The sequence below is a fragment of the Nicotiana attenuata genome, unplaced genomic scaffold, assembly GCF_001879085.1.
Source record: "Nicotiana attenuata strain UT unplaced genomic scaffold, NIATTr2, whole genome shotgun sequence".
In the NCBI taxonomy this organism is placed as follows: Eukaryota; Viridiplantae; Streptophyta; class Magnoliopsida; order Solanales; family Solanaceae; genus Nicotiana; species Nicotiana attenuata.
The window spans coordinates 9,331-26,517 of NW_017676146.1; the positions used below are offsets into that span (position 1 = coordinate 9,331).

Here is a 17,187-nt window from a genome sequence, read left to right on the forward strand (position 1 = left end):
TTGCGTACCCTTGATTAGGAAGAACTCTTGGGACCGCTCTTGGTGGTGGCGGAGGAGGGTCTGGAATAGGATTGTTGTCATGTACATTAGCATTGGCATTTCGACCTCTCCGTGGTACTTGAGGTACCGGAAGCTCATCTTGCTCAACATCTTCAACCTCCTCCCCCGCCAAGGCATTGCCAAGAGGGTCATTTCCGTTTAGAGCCATGTGTACCTGATGGATCAACACAAATAAAATTAGTAAAAAGAAGGAAAGAGAAGCAAAACACAAAACTAGCTACACAAATAGTCAACACCGTAAGCTCCCCGGCAACGGCGCCAAAAAGTGATTAGGTCGCAGCGGACTCAACCTTTGGAAGAGTGGGCGCTAATACTTTTACCCAATAGTGGTATCGGGGTCAATTTCCACAGGGAGCTAGGAAGGGAGTTGGATATTTGTTTAGCCTAGAAATGCGAGTTTGCCTCTAATTGATCTTCTATCATTTTTGGGTTTTTTGTGATTATCAACTACAATTTAACAACTACTAATTATAACTAAATTATGCTAAGATATTAAATCTAGGTTGTATGCAAGATAGAGAAAAGCACTAGGGTCGTGGCATTTACCTAGGTGGTCAACTAACGGGTAGAGATTCCTAATACGAGAATGATGATTATGGGGCTTATGATATAACCGTTGCACGATAACACTCACTCTCACACCTCTCGGTAGAAAGAATGATTTTGCCCAATTGACTCTCTCGAGACCAATTGGGTAGGCTAACAAACCAAGCAACTTAGGGTTCAAGTTGGGTAATTACTCTCTCGAGGTTTTACCCGTTAATTGGGACTACCATTTTCATGGGTCCATCCCAATTCCTTGTTGGGTTAATTTTGGAGTCATAGACACTCTTTCTCAAGAAGAGTCAAGACCCACAAAGCTAGATTTAGTGTTTGCAACCACCAAATCCAAGTGAAAACATAAAAATAACCCAAATATCAAACACCCAACATCATTCAAGCATTAAACAATCATACCCATTAATTACCCACACTAGGGTTGAGCCACAACCCTAACTTATGGGTTTAGCTAGCCATAATAACAACAGAAATTGAAGGACAAATAGATAAAATGAACATATTAATTAACTAGAAGGTAAATCTACAAGAATCCACGTTAAACAAGATGAAAATGCCCAAAATAGGCTAAAACTTTTGTCTCACGAGTGCAGCAGCTCTCCTATATCTAATTCCTTCCCTAAAAATGGCAAATATTCTATTTATACTAAGTTAAGAAAAACCGGACAAAAATATCCCTGCGGGGTCCGTGCGGTCCGCACGAAGTTGACACGCGGCCGCACTGGGTTGCTTGACTTCTGAGACTTGCCTTCTGAAGATGTTGACACGGATCGCACAATGATGAAGTGCGGCCGCATGATGACTGGCGCGGACCGCGTGAACTTGTAGTGCGGCCGCATGAGTGGCTTGTGATGGTCTCTGAACTTTTATGGTGCGGACCGCGTGAACTTGTAGTGCGACCGCATTGGCTGGGACTGAGAATGCCAACTCTCTGAACTTTTGTGGTGCGGACCGCGTGAACCTGCAGTGCGGACGCATTGGCTGGAACTGAGAATGCCAACTCTTTGAACTCCAGTGGTGTGGCCGCATGACATGATGGTGCGGTCCGCACCAAGTTCTGAATATCCTTGCTTTCATGATCTTTGACACTTGAGCAGGTTTCACTCCGTTTCGAGCCGATTTTTGACTTTCGTCATCTTGTTGCTCAAACCTGCAATCAAGCGCAACTTATAAGCATTCCGGGTTTATTTTATGGCAAAGCATACATAAAGCATAGGCAAGTATGGGCATAAAACGTGTTAAAATCACAGTAATCAACACTCAAGTTTGAGAAAGGCTTTGAAAAAAAAGGCATTTAAAGTGGTTTGGCCCATAACTCAGAAAGGAAGTCAGGAATCTGGCTTCCTCTGATTGTAATTTTCTTTCTTTTATTTTTTCGATGTAATTCATTACTGGGTCTGTAATAATTTTGTAATAAACACTGGGGCTGGCTAGTGAAAAAAGGGTTGGGTGTTTATGCATGCCAAGGGTAGAACCATTTCTATAGGACTTCTTTTAATTTTGCACTTTCAATCTGCATTAGAAAACATGCCTATAGGACTTTTAATTCTGTATATTCAAACTTCACCTAGAAACCATGCCTATAGGGTGTTTTAAATTCTGCATATTCCAAACTACATATAGAAATCATGCCTATAGGGTGTTTTAAATTCTGCATATTTCAAACTTCACCTAGAAACCATGCCTATAGGGTGTTTTAAATATTGCATATTCCAAACTACATATAGAAATCATGCCTATAGGTTATTTTAACTTCTGCATGTCCAAACTACATATAGAAATCATGCCTATAGGAGTTTCTAAATAAATCTAATTCGTTTTCATTCACAGTCAATGTTAGATATCATGCTCCTAGGAACTAAAATCAGTAAGCACAGAAGTCATGCCTATAAGAATTCCGAATCATTTGTCTTAAAACAGTGTTGCTTTGCTATGTTTCTGAATCAGTAATAGATATCATGTTCATAGGATCTCGCTCAAACACTTAGGCAAGCCTTAGGTGATAACGACCGATAAAAACTGATTTCTCCTTTGTTACTTAATAACTGACGCAATCATTAAGCAAGTCTGATTTTGACTTCCTATCTGAGCCATGTATCAAACTAGTCTGCCTCAACAACCTCATCTCCCTCGTCTTTGATATTTTTAATCAGACCTAAGCAGTATGTGCAAGACATGCTATTTTATGTGTTTGTTTTGAGGAGGTATACTTGAGCCTTTGTTTGCTTATATGTTTACCCAAACATGCAGTATGTGTTTTGTATGTCGCCTTAGAATACCTTTGAAACTTCAAATAAGCCTAATATCCCTCCCTTTTAGGGTTAGTAGTCCCAAGTGCCTCCGGGACTGATAGGATTGGGACGGGTAATAGCATGCAATAAGTAATCGAGACCAATCCGCGCTTTAATACCTTAACGGGGTGGGAAGGGTAGATATGGATATGATGACCACGCGATAATGTCATGTGTAGCCCCTCATTGAGGAGTGATTACCGGACATTGTGTGGGGTGATCCATCTTATTAAAAAACCTAGGACCCCCCCCCCCCCCCCCTTTCCTTTTATTCTTTACTCTTTTTTTAGCATTGTAACTCTCTATTTAAAATCAACTCTTTGATTGTTCTTTCAAATTTATTTACTTCGAAACCATTATGAATTGAAATCCCCTCTTACTTGAGCCTTATTTGCTTACATGTTAATTGTATCCCAAATTCACAATAACTGTTTGGCCGGGAACCACACTAGTGGATCCTGAGGGGTGCCTAACACCTTCCCCTTAGGATAATTTCAAAGCCCTTACCCTATCTCTGGTTATCCAAGTTTAGTTATAATTAAACCCTGTAAAGTATCCTAATGCACCATAATTCATTAGGTGGCGACTCTTCAAAACCAGTTCCCAAAAGGAACGAGTTGTCCCTCCAAATGTCATGAACCCGATTTCGCAAGAAAAAGGGGGCGCGATAGTGCTAACAACAGAATCTGCACGGACAACTCACATGCGACACGGAAAACTCACGTGTCAATAATATCAATATTTGGATTCGCACGGACAACTCACATGCTAAAGTATCCGTATATGGATCCGCACGGATAACTCACGTGCTGCACAGACAACTCACGTGCCAAAGTATCATGCAATAGCAACAAAGCAAGGGTACAGGTATATATAATGGATGAAGTAAGATCCTCCTGTCTCTGGACTGGTATAAATCACATGCTAAAGTGTAGGCATATGTAAAGTGTGCTATCATAATAAATCCGGAAATTTCATCACTGAAAATCATTTATCAAGTTTGTTCCGGGATTTTTAACTTCTGAGCAACCACATCATGGTTTAATTATATCACGTAATTTGTTACCAAATATTAATTATCAAAGCTCGAAGCTTAACAGTCGTTTCTAGATTTATAGGAGTCCGAGCACAACCCAAACATGACTATCCCCACACATGTGTGCACCCAAAAGCACGTGGCTATCACAACAATTTAAGCAACTAGTGCCTTAACCAGGTTTAAATATGATACTTACCTCAAACCGTGAAATTCTTTATTTCAATATGCTTTTGCCTCGTGAATCGGCCTCCGAACACCTCGATTCTAGTCACAATAAATTTTATTCAATCAATACAAATTATAGGAATTAATTCCATATGAAAATACCAATTTTTCAACAAAAGCCGAAATTACACTCAAAAATTTCCAGTGGGGCCCACGTCTCGGAACCCGACAAAAGTTAATATGAACGCCCATTCAACCACGAGTTCAACCATATAAATTTTACCAAATTCCGACATCAACTCCACCTCCAAATCCTCAAATTTTATTTTCAAATCCCTAGGTCCAAATCCCCGATTTTGACCTCAAAAACACGTAATCTAGTCAAAAAATACCCAATGATAATCCAATATTATTGACTAAAAATGATCACATATGACTTACCCCATGAATTTCCTTTGAAAAATTGCCTCAACCCGTGTTTGAAATGTCCAAAAAATGAGAAAATCTTGGACTCCTCTATTTTTGCACACTGCCCAAAGGTTCTGCTTCTGCGGAATTTTTAACCGCTTTTGCGCAACCGCTTCCGCGGTTATTCTCTTGCTTTTGCAATTGCCTTAGCACCTGCAGACAGAAGCCCACTTCGGCGGACTCGCTTCTGCGAAGAAGATGTCCGCTTCTGCGACGAGTCCCAGCTGTTCCTTTTCCGCTTCTGCGGTCAATTAGTCGTATCTGCGACCTCGCAGGTGCGGTAAAACTATCGCACCTGCGAAAACTACCTCATCAGCCCCTGCCCGCTTCTGCGCTTGCCAAGCTTGCTTGTGCAAGCTCGCACCTGCGAGATATGTTCCGTAGGTGCGATTGCATCAGTAGGCAGCAAATTTTCCAACTTTGTTCTAAGTCCAAATTTGATTTGTTAACTGTTCGTACTTCACCCGAGGCACTCGGGACCTAACTAAAATGCTAACAAGTCCTAATACATCATACAAACTTAATCGATGCCTCAAATCACATCAAACAACGTTAAAAACACGAATCACACCCCAATTCAATCTTAACAAAACTAAGAAATTTTAACTTCTACATTCGATGCTGAAACCTATTAAATCGAGTCCGATTGACCACAAATTTTGAACACAAGTTATAAATGACATAACGGACCTATTTCAATTTCCAAAATAAAATTCCAATCCTGATATCAAAAAGTTAACTCCCGGTTAAACTTCCTAACTTAATTTCCTATTTCCGCCATTTCAAGCCAAATGTAGCTATGGACCTAAAAATAAATATCCGGACTTACTCCTAAGACCAAAATCACTATACGGATCTATTGGAACCATCAAAATTCCATTCCAGGGCGTTTACACAAAATTCACCATCCGGCTAAATATTTCAACTTAAGCTTTAAATCTTGGAACTAAGTGTTCCAATTCATTCTGAAATCTCCCCGACAAGTCATAAAATCATAATTGAACACAAAATAAATAATAAATAGGGGAACGGGGATGTAATACTGAATAGCTTAGTTTCGGGAGCAAGGCTTCCGAAGGCATTAATAAGAATATTGATAGACATAAAATAAAGTATTATTTAGCTTGGAACAATGTGTAGCACAAGTTTGTCAAAAAATTTGTCTCTTACAATGGTTGTTGAAGTCACTATATATAGATAAATCTTGGGAACTAGGTCCTAGGATCAAGCCCCTCTTAAATGACAATAATGGGGGCTATTGATGAATATGTAATGGCAGATTATGAATGCCAAAATTCTATGTAACCGATTATATATTTAATACTGAAGAATATTCTTCATTGAATGTCATCAGGTGGCAAATATTCGTTTGCCCTCGTTAACAATATTCCCTTCAGGGTCTGCTCGGTTCCAACCGAAGCTGTTGTCCTTGGTCTTGGTTTCTACTCACTTCGTCTTTTGTCTGTCTCCGGTCCCACTTGTCATTCTATCATTCGAGTATTTAATGCGAACCAATTTTTACCCTATACAATATATTGATTCTTCTACTTAGGTAAGCACTTATCACCGAAAACCTCAATTTTGGATGTGGTAGCGATTACTTTATCTTCTTCGTCATCTGGAAGTTAAACTATACTTCTTCCTCCTCCGCCGATGGTGCAGAGAATGGGGGTGTTGGATAAGAGTTGAATCAGTGGCGAAGTCAGAAATTTTATCTAGGGTGTTCAACTTGAAATAAGTAAAAAAAAATTCCCAAATAAAGGATGTTCAATATATGTTATATACCATTAAAATCTAATGTTTTACCTAATATGTACGGTGTAATTTTTCGACGAATGGTGGTCTGACCATCCTTATGGCTATGTACATTCTCCCCTGAGTGGAGTGATAAGAATGAGTGTGATGTGGGTGAGTTGATCATGAAATTATGGACAACTAGGACATTGGTAATGAGACAAATGTAACAAAAAATGATGGTTGTGGACAGGTGTAAATTTAGCGACAGTCGCTGCACTCGCCGTCGATATGAGGTGATTATATCGAATTTTCTTTATTTGGTAGTCCAAGAAATACACGAATTGAGGGAAGAGAGGAATTTTCTTTTGTTACTGTACACGTGTCAATATTTATCGGATACTTTTCCATGTCAGCGCGTTTGTGAGTCACGCTTTTTTCTTTGAAGAGAGATTGTGTCGTAAGTGTTTAATAGGCACATATTTATTGGAGTTGGAGTGTCTAATTGGAACAAGTGTTAGTTTAAGTGTTCAAATAAAAAATTATGGCAATTTTAAGGGGCCGTTTGGTAGGATGCATTAGATAAAATAATGCATGCATTAGCTTTGTGTATTAATAATACCTTGTATTCTATACTTATGAACCTATGCATTAGTTATGCAAGCATATTTGGTATTATCCTATGCATAACTAATACATAGAAAACCATGGTATTAGGAATGCAATAGGTTTTAATGCATGCGTTAGCTTAGTTAGAGACAAAATTATCCTTCAAAATTTATGTTTGATTAACATATGCTATTATTTTAATGAAAGTTTAAAATAATCCAAATAGCGAGAATAAAATTATATCCCTAGTAAATAAATAAATACTTAGGATATTTCCTTTTCTATAAATAAAATATTTAGTTCTATACTACAATATAGGTAGAAAAATCAAATAATTCATTTTAAACTTTTTCATATAAAATTCCCCAACATATGTTCCTTTTAAAAAAATAGAGTGATGGACAAGTTTTGAGGGTATTTTTGTAAACAAACAATTCTTTAAGAAATTGTGCAATGCTTTAATACATCAAACCAAACAATGAATAAGAAATATGTCAGCAACTAATGTCAGCATAACTAATGCAAGCATAACTAATATCACCATTACTAATACACCATATTCAGCATTATTCTTTATGCACCCTACCAAACGACCCCTGTCTACTTATGTATTTGTAGTTTAATATTAAATAACTCTTTATGACAAGTTTAATATGATGACCTAGAAAAAAAACGTAAAAAACTGCAATAGTCGATTAAATTGTAAGATAACAATATAAAATTCTTCATATTTTATGTTTATAACTTAAATTTATATATTATAAGGATAATCCATAATTACCCTATTAGGGTTGTCTTACTTTAACAGTTACAACCTTAAATTTTGGGAGGATTCTATGACCTCATTGCGAGGATTCGAAGTGGTATTTATTACACTTCGAACAAAGATAATCAAAATAATATATGACAAGTACCAATTATATTTTGACATGTATTTTTCTTTTTTAATTGTTTGTATTTTCTTTTTATTCATTTTTTATAAAAATTATCTTTGATTTTCCTTTTTTTATTTTTCTTCTTCTCCGTCACATTGCCACATATAGCCACTTTCTTTTCTCATCTTCACCATTGCAAATTGCTTATACTCAATTCTTTTTCCAGATTTTTTACACGTACTTTAAGGTATCAATTTTTGAATACTTCATCCATATTTCTAATTTTAAAAAAACTTTGCAAAAGCCAACACAATCAAAGAAAGATGGCAGACGACTTTCAGTTCCAAGCTTCGAAACTCCATCAATGGCAAATAGCTTTTCTTGAAGTTTCAGACCTTCAAATCAATGTAACCTCGAAATCTAGCTTCAAATTTCAACTCCCAGAAGGTCTGAATAGCCAATCGTATATAACTCTGAGGATTCAAACCACCTATGTCGGATTTTCGAAGAACCCGCTATGGAGTTCAAAATTTGCAGTTCGAAATCCTCAAATCTAACAAAAAAGTCAGTAACCTGAATTTTTGCTCCAAATTTGATTATTGGACTTTATGTCACGACCCATTTTTTCCTATAGGCTGTGATGGCGCCCAACGCTACCGCTAGGCAAGCCAATAGTGAACTAACCACATAATTATTTATTTAAATATTTTTAAAATAGTGAATTCTCAATTAGTGCATAAGTAGGATGTAGAAACTTAATAAAATGAGAGATACTAATTTTAAGAGCAAATGGGATAAGTAAAACAATCCAAAAATCAATCATGTGTCTACTAGCAAAATTTCCAAGATCTGGTATCACAAGTGTATAAGATACTAGTAAAATATACAAAAGAATACTACACTGCTGTCTGAAGTGAAATAGACAGAAAATACAAGAAAAAGAAAGACTCCGGCTGCTGCAGAACGAGCTCAGAAGGCAGCTCACGGCAGAGTCTCGTGGAAATCAAGAATGTGCAACGTACTGATATCCAGATGCACCTGCCTCAGATCCTGTACATTTAGTGCGGAAGTATAGCGTGAGTACATAAACAACATGTACTCAGTAAGTATCTAGTCTAACCTCGAAGAAGTAGTGACAAGGGGTCGACTCTGACACTTACTATGGGTTTAACATTAAAATAATAGAAATTCTAAATAGACATGGGCTATATAATGAAACTGTAAAACTCAATAACATGAAATAAACAAACCATTCTTTACTGATGATAATTTCCATGTAAATTTCCATCATTTAACAACGTAACCTCTCAATCCAATGAAACAATGTCAATTAAAATTGGGCTCAAAGTAGTATTACGCACGAATTATGCCGAGGTCGTACGGCTCGATCCAACACACAAATATATAAATTGTATGATGCCGAGGATCGAAGGGCACGAACCATAGATGCATCTATTCTACTGCCGAGGTGTTCAGCCCGCTCCACAAGAAGAGAAGATACATTATAAACAACCGATTCAAAGAGTTATTAAGAGGTTAATATTCAAAGAAGCACCGAATTCTTATTGACGATCAAGTAATCTGCCCAAAACTCAAGTAAATGAAATTCGACCTTCCACAATTCCTTCATCAAGTTTCAATATGATTTAAGCACTTAAATTAACAAGTAGGGTACAAACATCGCAAGTATAACATGATTTGGGTCCTAAACTACTCGGACATAAGCATAATTAGTAGCTACACATGGACTCTCGTCACCTCGTGCGTACGTAGCCCCCGCAAATAGAAGTACATATTAATTTAATTCACCTATGGGGTAAATTCCCTCTTACAAGGTTAGAAAAAAGACTTACCTCGTCTCAAAGCTTACTTTCCGGTCCACAATTGTTCTTTAAACCCTCAGTTCTGTGCCAAACGACTCGAAACTAGTCAAATGTTATATAAAATAGTCAATACATGTTCAAAAGTTCATATCCTAACTATTAAAGTGATTACCCAACCCCAATTGAAGAATTCCTAAAATTCACCCGGGCCCACTTGCCCAAATTCCGAAAATTTTCGAAGAAAGTTGTTACCCATAACCTTATGAACTCAAATATATGATTTTCACTAAATTTCATAATTATTTTCGTGGTTAAATCCCATTTTTACCAAAACCCTATGTTTTCATCTAAACTCATGATTTTCACTAATTTACATGTTAAAATCTACCCATGAACTATGTATTTAACTCACATTAGATGGAAATTACTTACCTCAATTAGCTAGTGAAAGTCACTCTCTAACCAGCTCCAAAATCGCCTCAACAAGTGTAAGAAATGAGCCAAAAATGCCTAAGTCCCATATTAAATGAGGGTCTACCTCCAGAGATTTCCGCTTCTGCGGACCTGGGGTCGCACCTGCGGAAAAGCCATAGCAGGTGCGGTCCTAGCCCAAGCTGGCTGGCTCCGCTTCTGCAGACGGGATCCCGCTTCTTCGGTCCCGCTTCTGCGGATAGTGGAGCGCATCTGCGGTTCCTGGGCTGCCCTTCCTAGGCCGCTTCTGTGGGTCCTTGCTCGCTTCTGCGAGCTCGCACTTGCGGCTGGCCCTCCGCAGGTGTGATTGCACCAGTAGCTGAAAGGTTCAGCTGATGCTCCCAAGTCCAAACTTGGTCCGAGCCTCGTTCGATTAACACCCAGGGCCCCTGGAACCCCGCCCGAATATAAACAAGTTTGAAATCATAAAACGGACTCGCTCGCACCCTCGGAACACATAAAACAACAACAAGACTAAGAATCACAACCCAAACCAAATTGAATGAACTTAGGAACTTCAAGTTCTTCAAACTTACTCCGAATGCGCCGAAACATACTTAAACCACTCGGAATGACGCTAAATTTTGCGTGCAAGTCTTAAATGATATTTCGTACCTATTCCAACTTCCGAAATCGGAATCGAAACCCAATATCAAAAAGTCCACTCCCGATCAAACTTCTCAAAAACTTCAAATTTCTAACTTTTGCCAAATGAGCCCAAAACTACCTACGGACCTCCAAATCCATATCCGGTAGCGCTCCAAAGTCCAGAATCACCATACGGAACTATTGCCAGGCTCAGAATCCCAAACAGACGTCGATAATACAAAAATCCTCTAAGACTCAAACTTAAGAAATTTACCCCAAAATACCAACTTTCAATATTAGGCGACGAAATATTCCCGCGTCATTCAAAACCCGATCGAACATATGCCCAAGTCCGAAATCATATACGAACCTACTAGAACCGTCAAATTCGGATTCTGAGGTCGTTTACTCAAAACATTGACCAAAGTCAAACCTAGCCTTTTTTGCCAACCTTAAGGAACCAAGTGTTCCGATTTCAACCTGAACCATTCCAAATCCCAAACTAACCATCCCTGCAAGTTATGAAACAGTAAAATCACATACGGGGAGTCTTAATTAGGGGAACAGGGTTCTAGAAAGCAAAACGATTGATCGGGTCATTACAATTTCAACATAGGTACCACGGTTTTCTCCAATAAATTGTATTCAGTCTTCAAAACTCAGCAACTAAGTTTTTGTTCTTTACCTTCAATCCTTATCATAATCAAGGATATTGAACAATAACTTGATAGTGAACTCGAACAAGGACTAATGGATGTCTGACCTTCTATACGAAGAAGAAAGAAAAATGAAGAAGAAAGGAAAATAAAAATGAAGAAATAACCGGAAAGTGGGTGCAAAATGAAAAAGAAATAGTCAAAGGAAAAAAATGTAGAAATAATCAGATTTGGGGCAAATTTTACTTCTCACGCGCTATAATTGTGTGCAAAATGCTAACGATCTCCCGTTAGCTCAAAATGAGATATTTATTACACTTTAAAAAATATAAAGGGATTATAGGAGCCTCATAAAATTTGAGGATACAAGTGATAGAGCAAGGCAACCCGAAGGGATTGATTTTGTATTATCCCCATATTATACTAGTGAATTCACATGTCATTTGCATTTGAATGTCTTCTCCAAAAATATAAGAGTTGTTTTTTTCTCAATACGATTAGGGGAGATGATAATAACAATAAGTAAAATTTACGCTCCATAACTAACTTACACACTATATTTATTATAAATAAATACAATTTAAAATTATAATTCCTAGCTACACTTTGGGTTTATAGCAAATACCCTCCCTAAAAGGATTTTTCTAACCCTATCTTGGATACAACCCTCATCTCTCTTCGAAGAGATTTGATTCCTTCTCCAACTTCTGTGTCTGTCAATGATGCAAGTGCCGCTGTCGTCGCTTATGATTTCCCCATTTTTACTTCCTCTGAACAGTCGATCCATATCCCTGATCTATATGAATTCTCTAGATTTTCTTATAAAGTTAATAGGACATCAGATTGACCAATTATGCGCCCCCCTCTCCCCAAGTGGAGATACAATCTTAAATGAAACAAACAATGATAAAATCACCATTGAATTACCCAACTAAATGTTTCTGTTATTCTCCAACAGTTACTCTCACAAATCGCTGCCAAATATTTCGGCATCGCAAATCAATTTATGTTCGAGCGGATTCTCTTGCTTTGGAATTCCCCGCAATGATCTGAGTCGTCTTCTCCATTTGAGATTTAATGTCCTCTTCTTGTCACAAATATGAGTCGTCTTCAGACATGGAAAATTCTATCTTGGATACAGCTTAAATTCTATCATACAAGTGAATACAGCTTGTATACAATGTATTTTTCATTGTTTGTATCCTTGTATAATTCTAGATTTTGGTGTTTATGGCTTCTCTTCATGACTCGTTGACTTCGGGCGTGAAAAATTATATTTTGAATACAGTCTGATACAATGACTTTGTGGCAGTAATAACTTCACAATTCTATTTTTGATGTTTTATCATCCAGTGTATGCTTGAGAATGTAGTTATATTTGACTGTATTTAACTTTATTTATCGATCTTGGTGCTTTTTTATACAATGTATGATTGAGATATTTGCTAATTGCATTCTAATTTTCACACATTTAATGTATTTTTCTAGCCTATATCCCTTCTCTCATTTGTATTGATTGTATCCGGTCTTTCATAAGTTGTATGTATCCCTCAATGTATGGATCATATATGTATTTTGGTTTACATATGGAATGTAATTTTTCATTGTTTGTGTCCGTGTATATATATATATATATATATATATATTCATGTATTTCTGTATTTCACCTTTGATTGTATTCGTTGCACGAATGAATACTTAGTTGCGGGAACGAATACAGGCAGGCTATATTCGTTGCCAGTGGCGGAGGCAGGATCTCCACGAAGGGGGTTCAAAATAAATTTTTGTAGCTAGTGGGAATTGAACATGTGACCTTATGAAGATTTTGTACCCCCTTGACCACTAAACTACACTTTTGGATTGTGTTAAGGGGGTTCAAAACTTAATATATAGAGATAAAAACCCGATTTTGCCTTATATATACCGTGTAATTTTTCGGCGAAGGGGGTGAACCCCCTAAATCCGCCCCTGTTCGTTGCACGAACGAATACGATGAATACAGCCTTAAATGCCCGCACGAATACAAAAAATACAAGCTACTAGCGATACATATTTTGCTGCGAATAGTAAATATGAGAACAATTGTTGTGCCACGTAAATTGCCTCTAAACTATAATAATGTGAAACAAGGACCGGGAGATTATGATGTCAAAATGGATATTATTTCTGGAGTTTCTAGTCATCCAATAAGACTCTATCCAAGATATTTGCTCGTCGGTTTTTTCTTTTTTTCCTTTACGTTTATAGATGAAACAGTTCCAAAACAAATTTCAAACTTCAAACCAACAACCCAAAAGCATAAAACATAAGGTGAAATCCATGTGTACGGCCCCATTAATTATTCCTTTCCTTTTCCCTTTTTCCTTTCTTAGGGCCTATTTGAACAAAATGTCACAAGCTCAAAAAGAATGATGAGGTAGTAGTATAAAATACTGGATATAAATGAGGGAAATTTACTCCTTATCTTGTCCTGCTTTGTGTTGGGCACAAATGGAAATTTAATTAACCAGATTTAGCTTTAAACTAGTGGGACTCACAAGACATCATAATGAAGGTACGAGCCGGGAATTTAAGCAAGAGAATTCAAAAGTAGCAATGTTTAAACATCCTTTGCCACACTTTACTAGAATTTTCTCCATGTCGAGGGAATTGAACAACTTACATATAAACCAAGCAAATTGAATTCCCTTTCTTCAACCTAGCTCAGCCACTGGATACACCATAGTCCATACATATGATATATGCTTCCCATCTTAGTTCAAAAACCAAATATTCCTAAATATTTAACCTCAACGTTTATGCTTACTCCAGATTGGTATGGCGTGCTCGCACAGCTTCAGGACTCTGCTTCAAAACATCTGCCAACTTAAAAACCACCATCTCAAACAGCACAAACATGGCTCCTTCATATAAACTCCCCATCGGAAGCAGCGGCCTTTCCTGCTCCGCGTCACCAGCGTTATCATCAGCCATTGTCTGAGCCGGAATATGAGCAACAGCACTCGCGTACTTCACAGAAGATCCGGATTCGGGCTGAGCTGTCAGCAACAGCACACGAGCACCGTTGGATTTGGCCACACCACAGATTGCATCCACGGTGGAGAAACCCCCTGGGCCGGCGGAGGCAATTAGGAGGTCCGGCGGCCCAATTGGAGGAGTGTTCATGTCGAAGACGCAGTGGGCTGATAAACCCAGATGGAAAAGCCTCATGGATAGGGCCTTCAGCATTAACCCTTCACGGCCCACACCGTACACGAACACCTTGCCGTTGCGGGTAGCAGCGGCTGCGATTTCTTGCACCAGAACTTCCAAGGCAGGGGTTTTTGTGGTGGTGTTGGAGAAGACAGAGCTTATCTGATTGCATATTTTAGAAGCTAGCAGAGCTGACTCTGCTGGGTTTGATTCGGCCATTTGCTACCAACTCTCTCGTCTCCCTCTGCAATTTCTACTGTTTAGTCACCTATTCAACAAAGGGAAATATCCAACTCTAACGCATTGTCCATTTGGCTCCCAACTTGTGGCTACGCCTGTTTATATCCATAGACAAGATTTTTACTACTACATGGATAGATTTAACTGACTACTAAGTTGAAACCATATAAAGTGTAAGTTACAACGGTCAAAAACACGCTTAACACGGTATAATAAGGTTGCAAACCGGTCCGTAGACACAAAAGGAACTAAACCCGTCTTCACAGCTATTTCCATACTCGTTCACCAAACCATTGGTTGTAATACCAGTTAAAATAGCCCAATGATACTTTTAATATAGTATAAAATTGTCCCTTTTAGGCTAAGCTCCCAATTTTTCCCATAAAGTCTCGTACCACTAAGAGTATCCAACACTATAAATAGATTTTTTTTCTACTTTTCATGTGAAATTTTATTCACACTTCCAACATAAAGTACCTCCCCTTTTATTTGAATCTTCTCACACTATTAAGAGTATCCAACATTAATAATAGATTTTTTTTTTTTAATTTTTATGTGAGATTTTATTCACACACTCAACATATAGTACCTCCACCTTTTATTTGAACCATCTTATTTAGGTCTTCGGAGTATTAAAGGTAGAGTTGAAAATATTACTGCAGTAGCTAGTATATTGCTGGATTCTTTAATACACGATTGAGAACTCCATTGTTATCAATACTACATTATTTATCAATCTGGCAAAATAAATTTGTTCCGAACATTTTACATTTTAGAAAAACAAGAAACGGTTATTACCCTCTTTTTATATTGATCTTACTACTCTAATTGGGGAAATGTTAATGGGAATTTTACATTCCTATGCCATATAGTAAACTATATTACCATCCATGCTTAACTTTTAATATAATTACCTTTTATATACCTAATTACCATTTATGTATATTTTAGGGATTTTAATGGTATTAATTAGTCTCCTAATTTAACTCTACCGTATTTTTCTACTCCCCCCAAGTTTCTCTCTTCAAATCTCACACCCTCACCCACGTATCAAATCACACCCCATGATTTCCTCTTCAATCACCCACTATTTCCTCTTCTAAAACCAGCGAAAATCTGTAACCCCTCTACCATTGACAACCATTAAAAAGCTTTGAAGCTTTGAATTCGAATTTGGGTTTTCAAAAGACATTATTTTTTTGGATTGGATGTTGTTGCAAAGAATTGAGAATTCTCTCTACGTCTCTCTCTATCTCTCAATCCCAAATTTCAGTAATATAAAGCAAAGGAAAAGAGAGCATCAATTCCACCATTGACAACCATTAAAAAGCTCTAAAGCTTTAAATTCGAATTTGGGTTTTCAAAAATCATTATTTGTTTGGATTGGGTGTTGTTGCAAATAATTGGGAATAGTTTGGAGTTTATAGCTCAATTTTGAGGGGTTTTGGTGAAGATTAGACTTGGTTTTGGCTGAATTTCAGAATGAAACTCGAAGAAGAAGAAGAAGAAGAAGAAGAAGAAGAAGAAGAAGAAGAAGAAGAAGAAGACGACATGACATACATTTATATTGCAGAAATTGTAGAAAAATCGTAGAAAAATTGTATTCTGTTGTTTATTTATTTTTCTTTTATTCATTTAACTATTGTATGAAAGTTGAACAATATTGTATAAAAATTGTATTTAAGTGGTATTATATTGTAGTTGTATATAACTGAGTAGAAATAACGTACGAAAATTGTAGATAAGTTGTAGGTAAGTTGTATAATAAATAATTAGTTGTATGAAATTTGTTTTTACTATGTATAAATCAGATACAAAATATACAAAAGACATATTGTATAAAATTTGTATTTAAGTTGTATGTTATTGTAGTTGTATTTAACTGGGTAGAATTAATGTGTGAAAGTTGTAGATAAGTTGTATAATATATAATTAGTTGTGTGAAATTTATTTTTACTATGTATAAATCAGATACAAAATATACAAAAGACATATTGTATAAAATTTGTATAAAAATTGTGTTTAAGTTGTATGATATTGTAGCTGTATATAACTGGGTATAAATAATGTATGTAAGTTGTAGATAATATAATTTCTTATCTCCGGCTAGATATTGGTCATCCTCAGCAAGTCTTGGTTTAGCAGAGTTATTTTGGAGGTTCAATTTGTTGTAAACACCAAGAGCAACCCTAATTATCTTCACAGCTCGAAATTTATAAAAATCGAACATAAGTTAGAATCTGCACAAGAATTTGTACACGTATAATGTTCTCGTGATTGGATATCTCCTTATATTCCTTTTTGTGAAGCATAATTTGCGATCAGATCATTAATTTTAATTTCATTTCTATCCTCTACTTGATGCTTAAAGTTCTTTTTTCTTTTTCTTTTCTAGTTGTTGATTTTTGTAGATCGAGG

The 17,187-nt window shown here is 36.9% G+C and overlaps 1 protein-coding gene across 1 annotated transcript; it reads right to left on the reverse strand.

Annotated features, from left to right (window-relative positions):
- Window positions 1–13,886: 13,886 nt before the first annotated feature.
- Window positions 13,887–14,933, reverse strand: LOC109220791 (3-hexulose-6-phosphate isomerase). The gene has a single exon (XM_019385260.1). The coding sequence runs from the start codon at window positions 14,746–14,748 to the stop codon at window positions 14,140–14,142; it is 609 nt and encodes a 202-aa protein (XP_019240805.1). The 5' UTR covers window positions 14,749–14,933; the 3' UTR covers window positions 13,887–14,139.
- Window positions 14,934–17,187: the final 2,254 nt, after the last annotated feature.

Coding starts and splice junctions, on each gene's coding strand:
- LOC109220791 (XM_019385260.1), bottom strand. CDS start 14,748: ATGGCCGAATCAAACCCAGCAGAGTCAGCTCTGCTAGCTTCTAAAATA.